The following is a 23,979-nucleotide window of genomic DNA, read 5'->3' on the forward strand; positions in this document are numbered from 1 at the left end:
GTATTTTCTTTCATTGGATCAAATGGTTGAGTTGATGAAAAAAGAGAATAAATTACAAATGTCATTCCACAAAATTTTGAGGAACTACAAGTAACACCAACACCTTTCACTGAAAATAACACAATGATAAAAATTCTAAAAAACAAAGTTCATATGGTATTGATGAAATTTCAAACATAATTCTGAGAAGTTGATCTAACTTAGAAAGTAATCCCTTATTGTAGATGTAATGTGCCCCTGGCACAGGGAATTTTTCCAGTCAGATTAAAATATTGAATTGTTAAATCTCTTTATAGAAAATGTGACATGAAAGATTTAAATAATTATTGCACTATTTTCTTACTAACACCTTATCTGAAAAAATAATGTACTCAAGAGTAGTCTCACATTTAAGTAGAAACAACTTACTTACCACATTACAGTTTGGATTCTAGGAGAATTGCTCGACTGAGAATGCTATTTATACACTCACTCACAAAAATTACAAGCGTTTCTGTGATCTTCTCAAAGAATTTGATTGCATAAATCATGATACTCTCTACAAGAACTTAAGTTTTATGGAACTGATGTCTTTACTCACAATTGGTTTCAATCATACTTAAGAAACACAATGCAAAAACTTGGGTGGAATAATACAAACTATGTTGAAAGGAGAGAACATTTTGTGTGCACCCACAGTCATCATGTAGGCACCTCTTCAAGAAGTTAAAATGCCTAACTGCTCTGTCACAATACATACTCACTAATGATATTCACCATAAATAATCCATCACAATTTGAGAAGAATTGTCATGCCATATCTACATGACTCACAAAAGAATGGCCTCTATTGCCATTACTGAAACTGTCTGTGGCTCAGATAGGAATTCAATATATGGCAACAAAAAATTGTTGATAATTTTCCCAATATCAGAAAATGTCTACTGGAAAATGAACCAATTTTTAAATCTATCCTGAAATCATCCCTCCTTGTCAACTACTTCTATTCCATGGACAAATTTTTATTTAATAACCGGTAGTAAATAAAAATATTCGAAAGTGTAATTTCGTGATTACAACGAAAACAATGTTTATTTATGTTAATGCTAATCTGGTATACATACCCTGTAAACTAATTCATTCCAGAACATTTAGATAAAAGAATTAGTTGAATAAAACTACTTGACGATTTTATGAGGGTTTTAGAATAAATCATTTTTGTGTAAATGTATTTATCTATTCCATTAGCTGAATAAAACTACCAGATGGTGATTTTATGTGTGTCTTTAAAATAAATGGCTACTGAGTTAATGAAAATGTAGGGCACTGATAGAGACTTTGGGATCTGCTAGGGCCAAGTTTTGCACGCGCACGTGTGTGTGTGTGTGTGTGTGTGTGTGTGTGTGTGTTTAAAGACCTATATGTCCAGAGCTTCGTAAGAAATATGTTACCTGTATCAAACAATGGAAACTCCAGATAGGAACATCAACAACATAAGAACAATCAGACTGACACTGACACTGTAACGAAGACACATCAAGTTGTAGGCAGGTACAATTTACGCTTATGTAAAGTTTTCAGCCACAGCCTTCATCAGTAAAAGAGAGATACACACGATTCTCTCTCTCTCTCTCTCTCTCTCTCTCTCTCTCTCTCTCTCTCACACACACACACACAACTGTCAACTCCAGCACCTCAGGCCACAATGTGTATGTAATCCACACAAAATGTGTGTCTTCCCTTTGGAAAAGATATGCTGAAACATTTTTTGAGCCTCTGATGACGCAACATGGTTAGTCAAGGAAGAGGGTGACACGAATTTGAGATTGCACAGGGCAATAAATAGGCTGTGTGGATTACACAACACTCTTAGTAGGCAATAAATAATGAACAACACTATTGGAAAAGTATGGGCTTGTATCACTGTGATGTGATGTGGATGGTCAAGAAGAGCATAAGGGTTTTCAAAGCTGCTATGTGATAAGTAACATAACATTAAATAATTCTACCAGAAATCATCTTATGTCATCTATAGATGAATGGCCACCTTGATAATGGCACGCAGGATGATTTGAAACAAACTGTGGATCAATAATAATAATAATAATAATAATAATATAAACAATGTCATGTGTGTCTGTAAATTTGCACCTAGTTCTTGCATGTCATAGCCAAGCAAACAATCATGCAAACTAATACATACACTATCATGAATGTTACACATGCCAACCAGTTTTTCTGAAATTACGTGTCTTCCCCTGCAATGATGACATTCAGGGTTTTCATTAACTTGTTCACTACAGGACCCATGACTTTCATGGTTGGAAAACAAAGCACAGCATCCTAATTTATTACTTAAGTCACAGAAATGTGACTGACAGTGAAAGAATACCTTCAACTTATACAGACTGCAACTTTAATACTGCTCACTTCATTATGTTTTAAGCCTATTTACCTCTATTTCACTACAACAACTGTGTTTCAGTTTCATGTACCGTATTTACTCGAATCTAAGCTGCACTTTTTTCCGGTTTCTATAATCCAAAAAACCGCCTGCGGCTTAGAATCGAGTGCAGAGCAAGCGGAAGTTCTGAAAAATGTTGGTAAGTGCCGCCACAACTAACTTCTGCCGTCGCATATATATGTAGCGCTACACAGGCATCCTATGTAGGCACAAAGATAAATACTGGCGCCAAAACCTCTGCGTCAGTAAATAAAATTTTAAAAAATTGCAAGACGAGCTTTTTTTCTCCGCCCGAGTTTCGACCACTGCATTTTCATACATTATCCAACGAACTAAATACAAATTCCGTATTGTTCATCTTCGAATGTAGCAGAATTTCAATGTACTACGAAAATCCGACTGGCAAGACTGGGATTTTTGTCACTATGGCCAACTCTACATTCTGAATTTTTTCCTACCTGTGAGAAGATATGGTTGCTAATAGGAACCTGATGAAATGTGAATCACATGCAGTATTCTCTTCACCATAAGAATAATACGATTATAAACATTTTGCCATGTATTCTTTTGTGTTTGCTTCTATCTCATTTAAATCCTGTCTGCCTAATAAACTACGAAACTAGATTGAGACAACAGCAAACGCGGAAGAATATACGTATCGTGTCATGTTTATATTCGTATTACTCTTATGCCTAATAGTGATACAGTCAGAAATGAAGCTCGACAACTGACTATATTTTTAAATCTAAGATGACTAATTTCTGTGCAGAATTTGATGTACTGAAGAAGCGGCTGCAAAGATTTTCAAACGGAGAAAAATTTTCGCCAAACTCTCGTTCAGAACATGTTCAATCATACGCAGTCTATGATTTGGTTCTTGTTGATCATTATCAAAGAAAGCAGCAGTGTAAGTAACTACAAATAGCAGTCTCTTGCCATTGTTTCGCTAATGGGACGATTCCTCTTTTTTTTAATTGTAGGCGGCGGTAGCGCGCACAAAAGCAAGCCATGCCACGAGCAGCGACAGGCCTTAAACACGCACTATCAGAATGCGACAAACAACTCATGACACAGTACAGTAATGCATTTTCAGCTTAGAGTGACTGACGTAAACACCTATAACATAGAAAACGGCACTTATCACATCAAAGCAAAATAAGCAATCGATTCAAACCAGACGAAGCACGTGAAAAAGGAAGGGTATCCGTATAAATACAGACGGAGCGCCTGACGCATAGCAATGGCTACCTGGTAAAGCTTAACTGCTAAGCTTACGACTCGAACCAAACTACTGTAGCTGTATCGTCATTCATTCGACCTAAATTGTGTCTCATATTACAATGGACCAACTTTGTTTCGATCTGGAGGTGCGGCCTAAAACTTTTCTCTCCCCTTGAATATCGAGTCTCAAATTTCAAGTGCAGCTTAGATTTGGGAATTTTTTTTTCTTTATTTCGAATCTCATTTTTCAGGTGCGGCTTAGATTCGAGTGCGGCTTAGATTCGAGTAAATACGGTATGTATTAATTTAATTTTCATGTGTTGCCAACTACGTATAAATACTCTAGCTCGACAACGGATTTATTCTGCAAGGTGGCAAGTTTTCTTTCTCTTTTGTGTGTGCCTGTCAGTGACTCAACACGTGCTATTCAGTGAAGGGTCTCATTTACACCTGGCAGCAAAAAAAAAAAAGTGTAGCTACTCGAGTAGAGCTAAAAAAAATAATGTGTTCATTACTATTAACACTAATCATGTATACATACCCTGTAAACTGAGTCATTCAACATCATTTTGATAAAAGAATTGTTCAAATATCAATGGAACTAACAACAACCTAATTAACTAACTAAATTATTTACAACTATGAATAAAGTTATATGTTGCTCCAAAAGGTGAAATATGGTAATTTCGTGTTACTGGATTGAATTAAGAGAGTTCACTTGTTAGTAGCCATTGCTATCCATAGTTAATAACATGTTATGCATCAGTCATCATCTCATCTGAAACAAACATGGCATGACTGTTACTCTATGGGTTTTCAAAAGCAAAATTTGTAAAGTGAGTGTGTTGTATTTCGATAACTTGGGCACACCCATCAGGTGAATTACTCCTTGTTCTCACAGTGTTTCATCACTACTCCAGACTTTATTTTCTGAATAAGGTATCAGCTGGGCAAGTCAAGAATTACTTGCTGCAACTTTGTTGTATTTCAATAGTGTTCTTTTACACTTGAAGACAGGATATTTGACAAATACATATGCTGAAATCTGTGAATATAAGCTTGTTTTTAATAAGGCTCTGTTTATGCAAAAAGTTCTGAAGATGTAACAATGTATATGCGTGCTGTCTGTACATTTGATTCACAACATAAACTGGTTATGCTCTTTGGTTTTCAAGACACTGTATTTCTATAGCTGTATGGTATATGGATTGTTTTTTCTTCCATCTTTGCATACTATTCACAGCGTTTTTTAGCTGGAACGAATCATAAGCATCTGTGTTATGATGTTCATAGTGTGCAACTTCAGTGACATATTAGAACAAGTGATGCATAAAATCCTTCATTCCACTGAAAATAGGATAGGAGAGATAAATGGCCACATCAACAAAAAGAAGTTCTAATGCAATTCACCAGAAGTTGAGACTGTAAGTCTTCAAAACACATCTTGGAAGTCAATAAAAGTGACTGACACAAATAGTTCTTTTAATTTACATAATATCTCATGATGTGTTTGTGCTTTAGGAAAAAAAAATACTGTTACTAAAGAATATGTTTTTGAAAATAAAGATCTGATGTCTGCTACAAAATTTTTAATACAACAGGACTAAATACAATCTATTGAGTGACTAACAGTTATGAATATTGTAAGAAAACCATGACAGATGTTTTAATTCTTGCTCAGTATAAAAGAATGTTTTAACAACATATACATGTACCACAGCCAATTTCAAAATTGAGTATAAAAAGCCCAACCACTACTTTAAGTAACAATACATAAAATACAATACATAAAATTTACAGAACATGTAACACATAGACTTGAAACATCTTCAACACTCGTATAATTAAATGAACATGAACATTAGATTTTGTATAATGCTGACTGCATTTTAAATGTCTTAAAATTATCATCACACTTTAATTAATAATCATCAGAGCTTGTGACTCTTCAGTCTTTAAATGTTAATGGAATGTGCTGTTAACTGCCTTGGTGAAGCATAGACAAGTAATAATATTTTAACTGCTAAACAAATTTGCATGTACTCTACTCATATGAACTAAGGTTATTTGTCTACTACATATCAAATTCTTAAATATACTGCTACGTGTGACAAGGAGGAAATTATGAAAGCTGTAGTGGTAGCGGTAGCAGTAGCAGTAGAAGTAGCAGTAGCAGTACTAGTTTCCCCTCCAAAATGAAAGTGGCCCAGTAATGTAAAATAAAAACATTAAAAGATTTGTTATAGCACAGCATACGAATTAATGATACCTTCATAGCTACTATTCAGATATTAATGTCCAAGTAATTTTAAACAACTGAATCTCTCAGTCATTACTTTGGATACTATTGCAGTACAGTACCTTCAAATTCAAGAGCCTCTACAAAATACCTTACATCTGGAAGGCCCCAAACCTTGCAACTAAATGGAAAATATTTCTGTAAGTTGACACTAAATGCTGCTTAATATCTTAGTTTTTGCAATTACACAGTGCAGGTACAACCTGACGGCTTGATATTGGTAGTAAGTACCAAGTTGTTAACTATTTACACATGTACCTCTCAAATGAGGAGCATTTTATTCAAAACCAGATAAATGCGAAAAAGTAAATTTTTCAGGGAACATATTTTTGAAATACCATAACAAAATACTAATTTTACATTTACATAGCTTTTATAGGCACTTCTGATTGTGTGTCTGACCTTTCAAAAATTTTCAAATTTTATTTGAGAATAAGAGGGACGAAGTTTCCAAGTTTTCTCTAAAGTCGATAAATGCAGAAATGGACATTAAAAGTTTTGTTAATGTACTCATTTAAATTGATTTTCTTCCATTACTTTTTTATCTTTAACATTAATTACAAAGAAAGGTATTCATTTTCCACTGAAACAGAATAATGTGCTACAACATAACACTTTAGCATCATACATTTCCATAAAGTTTTGACATGCAGAAGTGCAAAATAGTGGCAAACCTATTCAAATACAACAGACTGTGATGATACTAAAATGGAAATCTATTGATCCTTTTCAACAATGTCCTTATAAAATTCATCTGCCCCTCCTGGTATGTTAAAATGCCTCGTAAGTTTTAAGACATACTTTTTCTTTTCCTTGCTGAACATGTTCTCCTTTTCCAAGGTGGCTGCTTTCCTCACTTTGTGGCAGTAGTCCAGATTTCCATACCTCAACTACTACAAGAGTTCTTTTATACGTGTCTGATATTGACAATACCTTCTTCTTAAACTCTTCATAAGCCATCATTCACTGAGAAGTTATTTTGAAAGGCTTATTAGATCATGTGGCTTTTAGTGCACTGAACTTGAGGTCCTTTGCTTCCCCATCTTTATTTAATATCTCGATGATGCCATGTTGTTCCAGCACCTTATAGTACTCAGTCAGTGAAAGACTATCTTCCTTTTTTGTGGTAGTCTTTGTCCACTCTAGCAAACACACTGTCAGGGTCATAAGCTGTGACTATGAATAATGAAATGATGTACCAGCTAATTAAATTTTCTGCTTTCTTTCAGGATGGCCATTAGTGACCACATCATTACCGTACTGTTTATTTTGACTGGTGCAGTAGCCAGAAATTACACAAATTTCATATCAACCATTCTTTAGCTGGGACACCTCAGGATTTCTAAGAAAATACAATAGAGCAGAGGCTATTTGGTAGCATCCTTTCGGTCCTTCTGTTTCAAGCCAAGTATAAAAAGCAATCCTTTGTCTGTTCTTAGTAATTAACCATAATGCACAAACTGAATAACAAAACCCATCTTGAATAATAACTTCACAATCGGATAGCTTCGGTATTGGCTTATTCTTCTGTATATCAAAATAGGCTTTAACCACATTTGGATTTCCCCCCTTCATTATTGCATATCAAAACAGACTTTAACCACCTGCTCCCTGGCAACACTGGCTTGGACTGAGCAATAATCAGGAGTATATCATTAATTTATTTCTGTTGATAGTTCTGGCAGCAAGTGCTTGCCAATAGTTTTTTTTTTCCCCCGGAAAACTCTCTCCCACATTGTTATTCTCTCTTCAGGTCCCTCAGAAGTGAGGCACAGAGTGCGTTTATTGACTTTTGCTTTAATCAGCTGAGAGCAAATATTGAGTTTTGTAAAAATTCCTAGTTGTCAATGTCCTACAACAGCAGTGGATATCATCTTTTGACAAGATTGTTTCAACAGATTCTGCAAGCAACAAGCAACAACTGAGCTTTACGAGCTTTCAAAAAAATGCTCCTCAATTATGAAGTTTACAATATGAGTGGAAAATATAAACAATTACTTGACAGACATCTATACATACTTTTTAAAAGAGTGTTTGGCACACTACATAGTCACTTTTCTTCTGAATTTACTAGTTACTTATCTACTGTTGGAACAATGAGAAAACATCTGTATTGGATACACGTTTTATTACACTGTCTGTGACAGTCGAGCTGAAGGGCTGAAATATTGCGACCTAGCATATATAAGTAAGAAAAGCATACAATAAAACCATAGGGAAAAAGGGGATGGGCAGGGCAACAAATTGGGAACTATTTCTCAGGAATGTTGTGTGCTCAAAGTTACATACCTTGTGTCTACTCTGATGCACGACACATGATGCTCACTCTTTCAGAAGCATGGCAAAAGCACTGTATAATTTCTCCATTCACATTATTTGTCATTTGTCCTGCAGAATACAATATACACCTGTCAAGTGTGCCATAACTGCTGAAGCATTATTCAATCCACAGACAACAGTGTTTTGTGTTTCGATATTGCACTGATGTGTTTAGAATCTTACCTAAAAATCTAAACAGTGTGCACTTCATATCACAAATAGCTTAACTGTAATTAATGATGAAACCTGACTTGTTACTTCCAACAAGAAACTTAACTGCTTGTACTACTCAACAAGACAGTACATTTTTTTCTGCCTACAACAGATGAAAGAATAGCAAGTCCAGCACAGAAACAAATAAAATGTGAACTCTAGATGTTTTCCCTTTGCAACTTAAGAATTAGGACTAAGAATTCTGTCATTCAGAAAGCCTGAAATTTATATTCAAATACGTTCATGATAGTTGGTCATTCTGCAGTACCTGTGAAATGGCCTAATCTGTTTTGTTTTTGTTAGCAGTTTCTGTATTTAATTCTATAGTGCAACATTTCTATAAACCAAAGTGCCCTGTCTAGAGCTTTCTCATCCAAGTAAGACTTTAAGCTTTGAACTACAATAAACAGTGTCATGACAATATAAATTTCTGTCAGTTTATGTACTCTAGGGCTGTTATATATGAATATTATTCAATGTGGAAGTTTGACATTTGCTAAACATGAAATACATGTATATGATTAACGTCAAAAGATATGTGCTATTACGTTGACATATTATGTTGATAAACATTAAAGCAATTACAAGAAACATGCATAATTTCAAATTTAAACCAATCCTTTTTGGAGTGTGCCATTTTATCACAATTTTCAAGGTGTGCAGAAAATGGATCTCAAGTTGCAGGACATGATATACATCTTCAAAGATACATTCAGGAAATACATTAAAATGTTACAGGTGTCATGCACACTGTGCAAATGTTTTATTACCTATTGACAGTTCTGGTATTACTGCACATGTTGCCCCTTGCTAAGTAAGGCATCATACAGGGATGTTACTTCATCAATATCGACATAACATCCTACCAAGTGCCTGAAAACACACACAGCAATTTCATTGAGTTAAAAATGTAAAACTAACACTGAAAATTTATAGTAACTAAATCATAAGTTTACTCATTTGTTAATAGCTAAAATATCACAGGGTAGAGTAATAAAAGTTATGTTTACATAAACATATACCACTCTCTCTCTCTCTCTCTCTCTCTCTCTCTCTCTCTCTCTCTCCCCCCCCCCTCCCCCTACACACACACACACACACACACACACACACACTAAAAAAAAAATACTCTGTGCTCCACTTAACAACAGGTTTGAACACTGCAGAGTCAGCCTGCAAACTGGAGAGTGGACAGCCCTCATGATTGGGCGATAACGTTTCTCAGAACGAATGCTAAAGCTTATCAAAAGTATATGAACACCTATTAATGGACGTTAATATAGGGTGTGCCCACACTTTGCCTTTATGACTGCTTGACCTCTGCTGGGGACATTTTCGATAGTGTCAATGTCAGTGGAGAAATGCCAACCCATTCTTCCTCGAGATCCAAAACCAGAAAAGGTAGTGTTTTTGAACACATGGATCTCAAGTGAAGGCAGTCAGTCGTCTAACTCATCCCAGAGTTCCACTATGTTCAGATCAGTGCTCTGATCAGGTCAATTCATTTCAGAAATGTTACTGTTCACAAACCATTGTCTTACAGATGCTACTTTAGGACAGGGTAAATTGCTATGCTGATACAAACTATCATCATCTCTGAACTGTTCCTCTAGTTTATGAGTACACAATGGCATAAAATGTGCTCGTATCCTTATGTTTTTAGCATTCTCTTAAGCGCCGCACAGATTTCCAAGGATGTAATGTGATTAATCTCTCAAAATCACTTGTTTCCAGTCATATACTGCCTAGCAGCATCAGTCTTTACACCAGCACAGCCATTGTGCTAACTGGATTCCTGATGGCACTTATAAGTCATGAATGATTACTTCTGCTGATTTTGTGTGATTTTTTACAACCACTCAGGTTGACAGTGTCTGTATGTCACTACATTAGGTCCACCTAGTGTGTGGCTGTGATTGTTCTTTCACGTTTACACTTCACAATCACATCACCAACAGTTGATTCGAGCAGCTCTAGAAAGGTTGAAATCTACCTAATGGATTTGTTAGTCTAATGACATACAATGATTAGTCCACATTCCACACTCTTCTGATTGAATCATTCCCCTATTATATTTTCTCTTCTGACAACACAATACTCCTCACCTTCTTTTATGCAGGTGGGTAAGCCTCTCATAACATCTAGTAGTCAGTTATCCATTACACAGAGGTGTCTGGAACCTTTTGATCAGGTAGGCAAGAGTTTTTCATGTTAATTACATTAAATACTAATTTCTGTATTGATGATAGTGTTAATGCATTTAGTACAAAATATACACTTCTTGGATGCTGCACACTGAGTCACCACAGATTTAAAACGTGCTGTGAAAAGTTCTGCATAACCTCAGGAAACAACTTTTAGTTGCTTCTTGTGACATAGTGGATCAGAGTGGGGACTGGCCTGCTCACTCTTCAGTTTACAGAGAGACTGGAAACAGTACACCTTCCTCTGACCTGTGAACTGACTGGCAAAGTGAGATACAGCTCGTGGGCCCTTAAATTTAAGTAGAATCTGAACCAGGGAGAAAGTATTACCAGAAATGATAAGTGGCAAACAATTTTGGTTTCAAATCCTGAACTTTTCATTTCAACCTTGCACTGAATCACCTAGTAACCCCCAATGGAATACTAAATGATATAAAAAGAGGTAGAAAAAAATCTAATTGGCTACTGAACTTCTATACTTTAGGCATTGAGCTACCAAATCTCAAACATAGAACAGCTGTTTGCTTCTGAACAGTGACAGTAAGACACTAACACAGAACATTAAACTGAAATTTAGTACAGCCTGTTTGCACCATATTTATAAATTATCTGACTGTTATGATATTTACCCAAAAAAGTATGAAGAGAAAGAAATGTCCCTCCCTTAGCCTGTGGGAGGAAAAGCTTAGTGTTACTTACCTCAGATTATGGTATTGATGGGATTGCATTATTATCTAGTTTTACAATTAGGCTTTAAGTAATCCAGTTGCCTACACCTGCAATGACGTCATTACTCACTTTCCTTATGAATTTGTGTAACAGAACTATAACTAATGCATCTCAATGCATGTTTATGATGCACTCTAAATTTTTCCTGTTTTTCTAAATATCTTAAAGCTAAATGTAGATTTTTTTTCTATAAACCCCCCCCCCCCCCTCAAGAAAGCTAGAAATGCTGTTCAGTATTTAGCGTCTGGAAGCAAAGTTATTAGGACTGCCGACACAGACATAAAAGTATAAGATACTATCCTAGCCTTTGCAACTATTAGTACCTTCTACAGGAAGAAAAAAAAGGGATAGGTCACTGTAGTTTAAAAAGGAAAAGCAGGTCACTCAGATCCCAGGGCCAGAGAGGACCCACCTGTTAGAGACAAGTATCTCTCTTGCACACCTCTACGCAGCTACACTGTGCTGGCTGAACACACAATGCCGGGATTGCAGTTCAGCAATTGGACTGGGGTGAGGTGTTGTGTTGGGTGGGATGGGGTGGCTACAGGAAGAAAGTGGCAAGAACTGGGAGGACTGGTATATGGAGGTTCGTAGGGAGACAGTCAGTGTGCGAGATAGGAATGTTGGGGGGAGTGGTGGCAAGTGTGTAGGATATGAATGAGACACATGGGCACTGGATCTGATGAGTCATGCAGCAACAGTGATGGTGATGTGAAGGTGCCTGGAACTTTCTTTACCATACTTACATTAATATTATGAAAATCATCATATGACGGAGATGCTGACTCGCAGGCAGGAGCAGCAGCAGCAGCAGTAGTAGTAGTAGTAGTAGTAGTAGTGCATGATGGGAGAGGCAACTGGTTGGAGGTGAGGAGGAGGCTGTGATGGGGAGGGGGAGGATTAGCAGGAAATGGATGGGGAATGGTGAAGTGCTGCTGGGCAGCATGCAGGGACAAGGTGGAGAGAGGGTACGGCAGCTAAGTGCAGTCAGGTGGTTAGATGGTGGGCGGGGGAGAGATGGGGGAGAGCTATGTAGGGCTGGAATGGGAACAGGGAGGGATAGATGGTTGAGGCCAGGAGGGTTATGGGAACATAGGATACATTGCAGTGAGAATTCCTGCCTGCATAATTCAGAAAAGCTGGTGTTGGTCGGAAGGACCATATGGCACAGGCTGAGAAGCAGTCATTGAAATGAATAATGTCGTGTTAGACGGCGTGATCAGCAACAGGGTGGTCCAGTTGTTTGTTGGCCACAGTTTGTTGGTGACCTTCATAATATTGCATATCCTTTCATAAAATTGTTACATTCCATCCTGGATTTTACATTATTACATTCTATTAGTTACCTCTAATGAAAGATTTTCTCCTCTCATGCTGTAGATCGTGTCTGACTTTCCAACCTAATATCTGAATATACCTACTTCCCCATTCTTTGCTCAGTGAAGGCATGGTCGAAAAAGTAAACTGCTTCCACACGGTAATTAAGATATTTTCCTAGCTTTAGTTGGATATTTATTCCTAAGACATGTAGAACAGTATATGTCATTTAAATCACTTACTTCCATTTCTCATAGAAACATATTTTATTATTTGCTCTATCAGCCTTACTAATGTGATAAAAGTGAAAATTACCTTGAAACTTTTGTTGGATCAAAACTCGTTCGCCCGTGCAAAACTCTACGATTGTTAAAAGCAACAACATCTCCAGGCAGTAAATGAAATCGCAGTTCTGATGATTCTTGACGCATTCGATCGGAGAAAAGCTGTTGAAATTTTGGGGGGGAAAAAATCAATAAATACACCAAAACTGAGTAGCTTTACCAAAAGTTGATGGAAAACAGAAAAATTATCACTAAAAACTAACAGTGTAATCATAAGCTGAAAAATTACAACACCAGTCATAAAATAATAAAAATGAAACTTCCACCAATAATTTCATGACTTTATATGATGGAACACAGAAAATAACTGAAATAGACTGAACAAGCTAACTACATATAACATCCAAAACTTTTCTATATTCTTATAGACTCAAAACTGAACCCAAAATAAAGGAATAATACCTTCACGATGAATTAACACATTTGTAGAGTACCGGCACTGTTAGCAGAAAAAGCTGTTAATGCCACTCACATTGTTATCACTTTCAATAAAAAGCAGGACACAAAATCAGTTGTCGCAAGTGGAACAGTTGCAATAACAGTCATAAAGCAATGGAAATGAAACTTCCTCAAAGCATATAATGAGTTTCTGTTATTATGATGATGGAGGACAAACTGTTTTCTACAGTTCTGGAGGAAAAAGAAATACATGAAACACAACTTCTAATTTCTTTGTCTATGATATGGAAAGCTCAGGCAGCATGGATACAATTTGTGAGTAAAGGAAGCAATTCACCAAATAGTGGAAGTGTTGAATCATCAATAGGCACACAAGAAACAATGAAACTTTGCAAAAAAAACTCCTGAGGTTGTACAGACGTGTGTATACTCTGGCTTGAAAAAGGATTCATTCAAAAGCTAGTGAAGTTTCGTTCTTTTATTGCGCATGACGATTATTTGGCGAGTGCTTTCCTTTACTCACAAATTATTAACTTTTATGTTTGCTCTGGAACACATTGGCAACACTTCCCATTACAACATTTTGAGTTGAAAGAGCTGCATGTCTTTGAAGAAATTGAAAGCAATCATTAATTTCAAGATTACTACAGTGTTGTAAAAACCAAAATTGCTTTATCATGAAGGGCAAAAACATTTTCCAACCACTATGGAAGACATATTTGAAAGATAAGGATCTCCAGTTTAAGCATGTAATGAATCACAAGATTTTGATGTCCATTATATATAACTTTTTTTTTTGTATAAGCTGGTGTTATGGCTGCTGAAAAAAAAATTTAGTCACTTGCCATTCAGCAACTCAAATTTACTGACACGTTTCCTCTTCAAAATATATGCAGAAAGGTTACAAAAGTCATGCAGATCACAGCTTTTATTTAATTACCATTTAACAAAATTAACAACAGTTTAAAAGAATGTAAATTAAAATATAAGCTTCATACACAAGGTATAGCATCATATAAAAGTAATGCCATCAGAGTACAACTGAGTGAGACAATGTGATGTTACATAGAAAGAAACGAACACTGTCACCAGGAGGCATGAATAGTACCACAAGGTAGCACTGAACATGTTCAACAGTGAAATACAGATGCAAAATTATTTAAAGACAAAGCATATCAAATAGGATGTTATACAACAAAGACCTTAAAACACATTGTTACAATATATCAAAAGCAGGAAAATTATAATGAAAACGAAACCCAAAACTAAATTAAAGCATAAGGGTGGGGGAGAAACCAGGAAAGCTAGATGGCACAGTAAAAATGTGTCGTATTACATAAAACGTACATTATGTTTTACAAAATACAGAATCTTCTTAAGCTGCATTGCTAAAACAAAGTTCAAATGGCTAAAATTAAGAATGGAAAGATGTGGGGAAAAGAGGTGCCAATTGACGAAGTTTTTTTTTGTTAGACATATTCACGAACAGTGAATAACATGACATAATTAATTAAAATAAATATAATTTTAGTAATAGATAACATTGATAAAAAGCATAAAGAAATGTGTGCAGCTATATTGCAGAGGTTAAAGAGTAAAATCAGTTTACATGACTAATTATATGATGCTAAAATTTGGATGAAGGTAAATTATTGTCAAAACTCTGGTTGAAATATACCATTGCAAAATGAGTGAACATTAACAAAAGACAAACAACAGAATGTAGTCCATATTGGATGTACATAGGCTGTGTATGTAATTTGTGACTGCCAATAAAGAGTGAAGATAAAAAAAGTGGGGAGGGGGAGAGGGGGAAATAAATAAGAGTAGGAGGGTTGGGGTTAGTTGAAAAAAAAAGAAGAAGAAAAAGAAGAAAAGAAAAAGAACCAGAAAAAGCTCAAGAGGAATGTTGGTTGGTTGATTTGGAGGAGGTCATCAGTCCCATCAGGTTAGGGAAGGATGGGAAAGGACATCGGCCACGTCCAAGAGGAAGGGACAACATGGATGGGAGATAAAGAGAATGGTGGCATAATACAACAATTTAGTATCATGCAAAAGCAGAAATTGGTCAACAAACTGTAACAAAAAGTAAAGTTACATTGAACATCATATTAAAAGTGGGGGGAGGGGGGGAGTAACAAAGGTACAAGACTCCATATAAAAAGGATGAAAGTATGCAGGAAAAATAAAGAGAAGGATATACAGTAGAACCTGGAAATAATCTACATGTGCAACAGGCCATCAATTACAATCAACAATCAACTGTGAGCTGACCCTGTTTATTTGTTAACTGTTTGAAGAGAACTATTAGAATGATAAATATAAATTTCGGACTCCTCAGGAATGTCCAAATCCCATCCTTTGGAAGCAATATGCAAGACTTCCAAGCGGCCATTAATTGAGGACAGTATGCATCCTTCATTTTTTAAACGTGGACAAAGGGCGCTGTTGTTTTTATACGTTGTTGTTGTGGTCTTCAGTCCAGAGACTGGTTTGATGCAGCTCTCCATGCTACTCTATCCTGTGCAAGCTTCTTCATCTCCAAGTAACTACTACACCCTACATCCTTCTGAATCTGCTTATGTATTTATCTCTTGGTCTCCCTCTAACATTTTTACCCTCCACGTTGTCCTCCAATACTAACTTGGTGATCCCTTAATGCCTCAGAACATGTCCTAACAACGGATCCCTTCTTCTAGTCAAGTTGTGCCACAGATTCCTCTTCTCCTCAATGCCATTCAGTAACCTATTCATTAGTTACGTGATCTACCCATCTAATCTTCAACATTCTTCTGTTGCATCACATTTCGAAAGCTTCTATTCTCTTCTTGTCTAAACTATTTATCCTCCATGTTTCACATCCACACATGGCTACACTCCATACATATACTTTTTTTACAAGTATGTCACACAAACCACAATCAATTTTGTATATTCCAGAGTTTTTAAGTTTGTGTGTCCTGCTACCAAGGCAAAAGCATAAAAGTAACCCAAGAATTTTTATTCATTTGTTTCTTTTTTTTTCTTTCTTTTTGTACACTATTTTTTACATTGGCTTAATTGAAGCTCTAGCCTATTTTTTCACAAACTGAGCAAAAGTAAGATAAAGAACTAAATTTGGTTTTCTCAATAGACGGTACTGTATGTGGTTTTCGTCTGTTAAAAATTTTATTTCTCACTGCACGAATAAAGTTTTCAGTACATCCACTGGCCACACCAACTTCAACAGTAATGTCAATTTCTTTTATAATAGCATTGTTGTTGTGAATATATGTAATAAATAAAGGTTGTCAATCGGCATCTCTGATCCCCTCCTCTTCTCATTCTTCATTTTAGCCATGTGAACTTTATTTTAGCAGTAGAACTTAATGTAGACATATTTCCTTTTTATATGATATGACAAGTCTACTGTACCACCTAGCATTCACTTGTTTTCTCCCCCACTCCCCTTCTTTACCTTAGATTTCATTTCTTTTATTGTATTTCTCTTGTTTTTTGATATACTGTAAAAATGTATTTTATCGTCTTCACTGTATAACATACTATTTGATAAGCTTTGTTTTTAAGTAAATTTGCATATGTATTTGGCTTGTCAAACACTTTTACTGCACCTCGTGCTACTATTCATGCCACCACTCAGTTATAATTTGCTATTGGTGCTTGTTCCTGGCACAAAAAAAGGAAGCAGTACCAATAATGAGATAACAAGAATCAATGCATTTTCTCAACACTAGTTCAATGTTATTTTAAGAGGAAAAATACATTTGATAAATACATAAATGCTGATGATCTTCACTGACATGAAGTGTATTTTAACTTACCTTATAGGCATGGTAAAAGGGAACAACTATGTGAGATGGTGTTTGGAGAGGTCCCATGGTTCGATTATTGTAATGTATCTCTGTAATATCGCCATCTTGGTTCAAGCAAATTACTGGCCACAACTGCGAGTAACGTTTCTGAAAGAAAGATTTACAGTCTAAGCCAAATTATAAGAAAGAATTTTATTTATCTGCCTTACAATGGACGGAAAAATGTGAGTCTAAGTTGTCTGGTTACAATGTGAATGGCTGCAAAGCTTTACTCTGAGTAACAGTGCAATTGGTAAACACATAACATGAGAAATTATTAATGAGGAAAGAGTTGCAGCAACCAGCCACAGTTCAGCATTCAAATTTATTTTATTACAGTTTATTAGTGTTGGATGACTATTTGCACATTTATATCTACAATTCACAAGGCAAATAGAAACCTAAATGTTGTGTAACATGGGATTCTACAGGATAACATGTTGCGCTTTTATTGTCTTAGGCCGATGAAAGATGTTCATGCATGTTGAAAATGTAGTCTCAGGTTGTTGTTAAATGTGTGACATCCCACAGTGTGCTCTCATTTTGAATGTACAGGTGAAGTGTAAGTCACATCTGCTGCAGACATTGCCAAGATGCAACAGTGAGTAAATCCCTCCACCTACTGTGGTGGAGCATTTTCTCTTTAGCTGCAGCAGCTTGATGGTGCCTTGGGGGCCAAGGAGCAAAAGGGTGTGTGCAAGAATGTAAATGATTTAAAAACAGTTGAAAGTTGGATACATAAAAATAACATTGATTGAATGAATGGATTTTAATAGCTGATGTCAAAGCAAGTCACATATATTTTGGAATCTGTCACTGAGCTACGAAGTTAGATAGATCTGTTCATCAGCTACTGTAACTGAAACTGTACATAAAATGCAGAAGAGGTGATGCTAAATGATTAATGTCATATGGTAGCTTGGGCAGATTACAGCTCTCTTCCAGTACCGACATGTCACGACAGGGTTACAAAGTCCAACACAGCCCTGTTACGCTGCATGGTAGGCTCACAAAAGTGATTAACTACAACAGCCACCCAAATTTCTTTACAACGTAAAGTGAACATATGAGGTGGAATACAAAATTTTCGAGACTGATGCTGTCATCTGGAAAGTAGGAGTAGTAGATCTTTGCACCACTACGTGGCATTAGGTGCATATCTGATGAGTAAGTGAGCGAGTGGCATTCAGCTGGGAGAAAGTGTTGCGTGTCCACAGTAATTGCCGTGATACTCTGTGTTTGGTGTGTAGCAATTTTATGATGGATCCGCAAACAGAACAGCGCTTGTGTATTAAACTCTGCGTGAATCTTGGGAAAACTGCTATGGAGACCCTTGCAATGACTTGGTTATGATCCAGAGACAATGCAACAATCGTCCCAGTGGAAGAGCCCCGACTCTCTAAGATGCAAAAAAGGGAGACAGGTGAAGAGCAAAGTGAAGAGCATGATCATCGTTTTCTTTGGTACCAAGGGAATTTTGTATAAAGAATTCATCCCACCCAACCAAACAGTGAATTCCGCGTACTACTGGGACATTTTGTGACAGTTCCATGAAAGCATGCAGCGATGACGGCCCGAACGTTGGGGAACTGGCTGCTGCATCACGGCAATGCACCCTGTCACACGTCCTTGCTCACCAGGACCTTTTTGGCAAAAAGCAACATGGCGGTTGTACCCCACCCACCATACTCGCCTGATTTGGCACTTTGCGACTTCGCACTATTCCCAAAACTGAAACTTAAGCTGAAAGGCCATCGGTTCGACACTCTAGAGAGGAATCAAGAAGCATCACTGGCGGTAATAAACACCCTCAAAGAACAGGACTTCCAGAAAACAGGACTTCCAGTCGCAGAAGTGCTGGGACCGGTGTGTACGTGTGGATGGGAACTACTTCAAGGGTGATGGTGACCATTAGTCCAAAGTTAAGGTTTCAATACATGGCAGCACCAGTCCCGAAAATTTTGGATAGCACCTCGTACATTTTTTTGGGTGACACACTGTTCACAAGGTACAACATTCGTTAACCCAACACTATGGAACATCTCACTTGGCTCCCCAGTGCAGGAAACAAATTGAAAGTGAGCAAAGGAGATAGTATTTGCAATTTTCCAAGAAATTTTATTGAAAAAAAGAGAAGAAGGTATGACATAGCTGCGAGCAACACAATTCAATAACTAAGAAGATATGGATGGGCTCACGATTTGCTATTGGCTAGTGATTTGAATAATCAACACGAGAGAAGTTTATTCAGTGCTGAAACTGAAGAAGCACCCTTTCAAACTATGAAAGAGGTCACAGTGTTCCCGCACAGGCTGTACTTCGATTGGTGAAACTTACTGAAAACACACAGAGAAATATTACAGGTGACAATTGGTACTCATCAGTAGAACTTGTCAATGAATTTTTTAAAAAAAGGGCCTCACATATGTCAGCACACTGAAAAGAAATAAAAAGGAAATACCACATCAGTTTCCACCTAATAAGAAACTATGTTTGAAGACAACTGTTTATGATTTTACAGATAACATGAAACATGTTTCCTTTGTGCTCAAGAAGCCAAAAGCTGCAATTCTGATCTCTTCTATGCACCATGCAGTAAAGAAAGATCCTCAATATAATATGCTAAAAGGTGCCCATTCCTCAAGTTGTCGGACGAGAAGACACCTTTGGCCATTTTATTCAGATTAGTGAATGATGCTTGTGATGTGAATTCTTACGTGGAACATAAAGCTTATCCAAAAGGAGAAATAAAGGTGAGATTGATCTTCATGAAGACTCTAGCAAGACACGTTGCTGAGACTCGTATGAAGCATAAACCTTCTATAGGATGCTCCCCACGACAGTTGAGTGACACCATCACAAGAATATTTCACATACAAGATGAGCTGCAGACGCTGAAAGAACAATTTGAAAAACAAAAACTTTTAAAAGTAAAAAGTGGCAAAATTTTTCCCTTTATTGAATTACAGAATGGAATAGATGCTCTATTTTGAAATAATGAGCAGTAAACTCAAAGCTGAATTTGCATCCAATTTCTCATAAATGAGGTGTGTTTTTCCAACTAGTTACTTTGCGAACATGTAATATTATGTCTCTGACAATAATCATTGAGTGAGTAGAGAGCTGACTATCTACTGCTTTTTTGTAACACACAAATTAAAAATACACCACATATTTTGATTGACTGATTAACTGAGAGAGAATGGGACCATACAGCAAGGTCATCAGAAATGCGATTCCAAAGGGGGTTACATAAGAAAGAGTATGCTAAAAGTGAACTGATACAGTCAGAGGAGTCAAATTATAAAAGAATGAACATTAAACACACACAGTATATGCATAAAAGGTGGGACCAAATCTAAAAACTGGAAAAAGGTGGGGCGGGGTCACATGAAGACTGCAAAAGGAGTTCCAATCACAACCAACACACCCCTGCCCCAAGGCAAAAGGAGAACCTTATACCTGGAAATAAAAACCACTTTCACAAAGGAAACCAAGGACCAGGTCTACCATCCATGGATCGTCTGCTAATATTAAATTTAAGTAAGCAGGAAGACTATACTTAGGATGAAGGGTCGAAAGAAGGGGACATGCCACCAATATGTGAGATATCGTCAGTCTGGTGCCATAACCACATTATGGGGTGGGTCATTACGTAGGAGGAAACAATGGGTGAGCCGGGTATGGCAAATGCGTAAACAACATAAAACAGTGGACTCCTTCCAAGAGGGGCACGTACAAGACGCCAGTAAACCATAGGAGCAACAGAGACCTTAGGACTCTAGAAGAGAGCAGTCTTAATCTGTGGTCTAGGGGGGGGAGGGGGGGGGAGGTTACAGGAGGAAAGAGACGGGGCGCAGTCCAGTGAGTGCAGATGGAGATCCTAGCAGAGGGTAGTGAGAAGCATGCCAACCGGCAATCCCACCCGTGAGCAGGTGTTCAGAGGGAGACATCCCTCATTGGCGAAGAGCACAGGGTATACAGGATGGTCAGAGAATTGGCTCCATTGGACGTGTAGAGGGAAATCCCTGCTTCTGTGAAGAGACTATCAACAGGATTAGAGCGAAAGGCACCAGTAGCCAGAGGCACACCACAATGATTGTCATGGAGTTTCAAAGTGGAAGGAGCTGCTGAGGCACAAACCTGACTACCATAATCGATTCTGGATAAAACCAGAGCACGGTAAAGATGGAGAAGAGTGGAACGGTCTGCACCCCAAGATGTGTGGGCCAGGAGGTCGAGAGCATTAAGCTTCTGCATGCATGTAGTCTTTAGGTGATGAATTTGGGGAAGCCATGTCAGCTTGTTATCAAAAATAAGGCCCAAGAAATGGGACCGTGTTACAACATCAAGGAGCTCGTTGCCTAAATAAAGTTCTGGATCAGGGTGTACTGTGGGTCAATGACAAAAAATGCATAACCCACATTTTGGAGGAGGAAAACTGGAAGCCATGGGCAGTGGCCCACGTAGAGGTCCATCGGATGGTACCTTGAAGCTGGCGCTCAGCAGACACCACCAAGTGGGAGCTGCACCAAAAGTAAAAATTGTCAACGTACAACACCGGGGTAACCAGAGGCCCACCAGAGGTTACAACTCCATTTATGGCAATGAGGAAGAGCTTGACACAGAACCCTGTGAAATACCATTCTCCTGAATCTGAGCGGTGCTGAGTGAAATGCCAACTCCAACCCGGAAGAGCCGGTAAGATAAAAACTCATGCATAAAAATCGGAAGGGGACCACGGAAGCCCCAGTCATGGAGGGTAACTAAAATGTGATGGCACCAAGCCATGTCATTCGCCTTATGTAGGTCAAAGAACACTGCAACAAGGTGCCAACGGTGAGTAAAAGCCTGTCAGATGGTTGATTCCAATCGGAGTAAATGGTCAGTTGGAGACGGCCCTGCCTGGAAGCCACACTGATCCAAGTACCCAACATAATCTGGAGTTGACCATCCTTTCAAGCAGTTTACAAAGCACATTTGTAAGGCTAATGGGGCGGTAATTGTCAAGAGACGTTGGGATTTTCCCGGGCTTAAGGACAGGAATAACTATACTGTCTCGCCTTTGTGATGGAAAAGCACCCTTGAGCCAGATGTGATTGAAGTCCCTGAGGAGCTATTGCCTCTGGGTAAGGTCCAAGTGTTGAATCATCTGACTGTGAATGGAGTCTGGCCCTGTGGCTATGTCTCATGAAGAGCTAAGAACCTGCACCAATTCCCATTCATTGAAAGGAGCATTGTAGGGCTCAACATGGTGTGGGATGAAAGGGAGGGAGGTCTGTTCAACTCTGCGTTTCTGCTGGAGAAAGGCAGGAGGATAGGGACGATGATGCCATCACAAAGTGTGTTGCAAGGTGTTCTGTGAGGACCAATGGATCAGTGCACAGAGCTCCTTGGATGTCCAGAGCCTGGACAGTTGACTGTTGCTGGCGGCCCAGAATGCTATGGACCTTCGACTAAACCTGCAATAAAGAGGCATATGTCCTCAGGGAGGAAACACAGCACTCCCAGCACTCCTTTTTATTCTGCTTAATAATGTAATGAGCCTTAGCACAAAGATGCTTAAAAGTGAGGACGTTGGTCTGGGAGGGGTGTCGCTTAAATCACTGCAGCACCCATCAGTGGTCCTGGACAGTGACTGCGATGTCCTTGGTCCACCATGGTACCGGCCGATGACGAGAGGGGCCTGTGGATAGCGGGACAGCAGTGCCAGCACCATGGAGAAGAGTGGCAGAGATGCCTCGCATGACTACATCAACAGAATTCGAGAGGGAGGTGTCAAAGTGGACAGTAGACATGTATAAAGGCCAATTTGTCCTGCAGAATGCCCAACACGGTGGCCTGTCTGCCTGGCAGCAGCAGGGGAACGATAGTATCACTGGGAAGTGGTCACTGTCACAAAGGTCATCATGGGATGACCAATGTAGGGAAGCCACGAGTGCAGGGGAGGAGATTGCAAGATCGATAGCAGAGAAGCTGCCATGAGCGGCACTGAAGGGGGTAGGGGAACTATCGTTGAGGAGACAAATCGAAGTCCATGATAAGTTGGTCGATTAGAATACCCCGAACCATTGATGTAACACTCCCCCACAATGGATGGTGGGCACTGAAATCCCCAAGGAGGAAAAACGGGGGTGGGAGTTGCTGAAGTAAGGTAAATAGTGCAACATAAGCAAGTGGCCTACCTGGAGGGAGGTAGACATTGCAAATGGTGATTGCCGGAGACATTTGCACTCTAACCACTATCATTTTCAAGGTGGTACGTAGGGGGATCCAGTCACTAAGGACATTGGAGCGAACGAAAGTGCAGACCCGCACCAGATGCTATCCCAGGGCCAGCACGGTTCCGACAGAACACCCAATAACCACGTAAAGTGGGAGAGTGGTCATCATGGAAAGGAGGGGGGAGGAGAAGGGGGGAGGAGGGGGGAGGAGGAGGGGGAGGAGGAGGGGGAGGAGGAGGGGGAGGAGGAGCGGGGAGGAGGAGCGGGGAGGAGGAGCGGGGAGGAGGAGGGGGAAAAGTTGAAGGTAGTGACACCGGATGGAGTCTCTCATACTTTTGGCGAGCCTCAGTGTAAGACTGGTGATCCAGGAATTTATATTCTTGTATCTTCTTTTCTCTCTTGTAAGCTGGGCAATC

At 38.4% G+C, this 23,979-nt stretch overlaps 1 protein-coding gene across 1 annotated transcript in view; it reads right to left on the reverse strand.

The window, feature by feature from the left end:
* Positions 1–7,566: 7,566 nt before the first annotated feature.
* LOC126095160 (gamma-butyrobetaine dioxygenase-like) overlaps positions 7,567–23,979 on the reverse strand; it is a 67,296-nt gene continuing 50,883 nt past the window's right edge. Inside the window, exons 8-10 of the mRNA XM_049909884.1 lie at positions 17,310–17,447; positions 13,061–13,191; positions 7,567–9,368 (exon numbers count right to left, since the gene is read on the reverse strand). Of these exons, the coding sequence (XP_049765841.1) occupies positions 9,284–9,368; positions 13,061–13,191; positions 17,310–17,447 (354 nt within the window). The 3' untranslated portion in view covers positions 7,567–9,283. The remainder of the gene's footprint in view (positions 9,369–13,060; positions 13,192–17,309; positions 17,448–23,979) is intronic.

This window comes from Schistocerca cancellata, chromosome 8 (assembly GCF_023864275.1).
Source record: "Schistocerca cancellata isolate TAMUIC-IGC-003103 chromosome 8, iqSchCanc2.1, whole genome shotgun sequence".
In the NCBI taxonomy this organism is placed as follows: domain Eukaryota; kingdom Metazoa; phylum Arthropoda; class Insecta; order Orthoptera; family Acrididae; genus Schistocerca; species Schistocerca cancellata.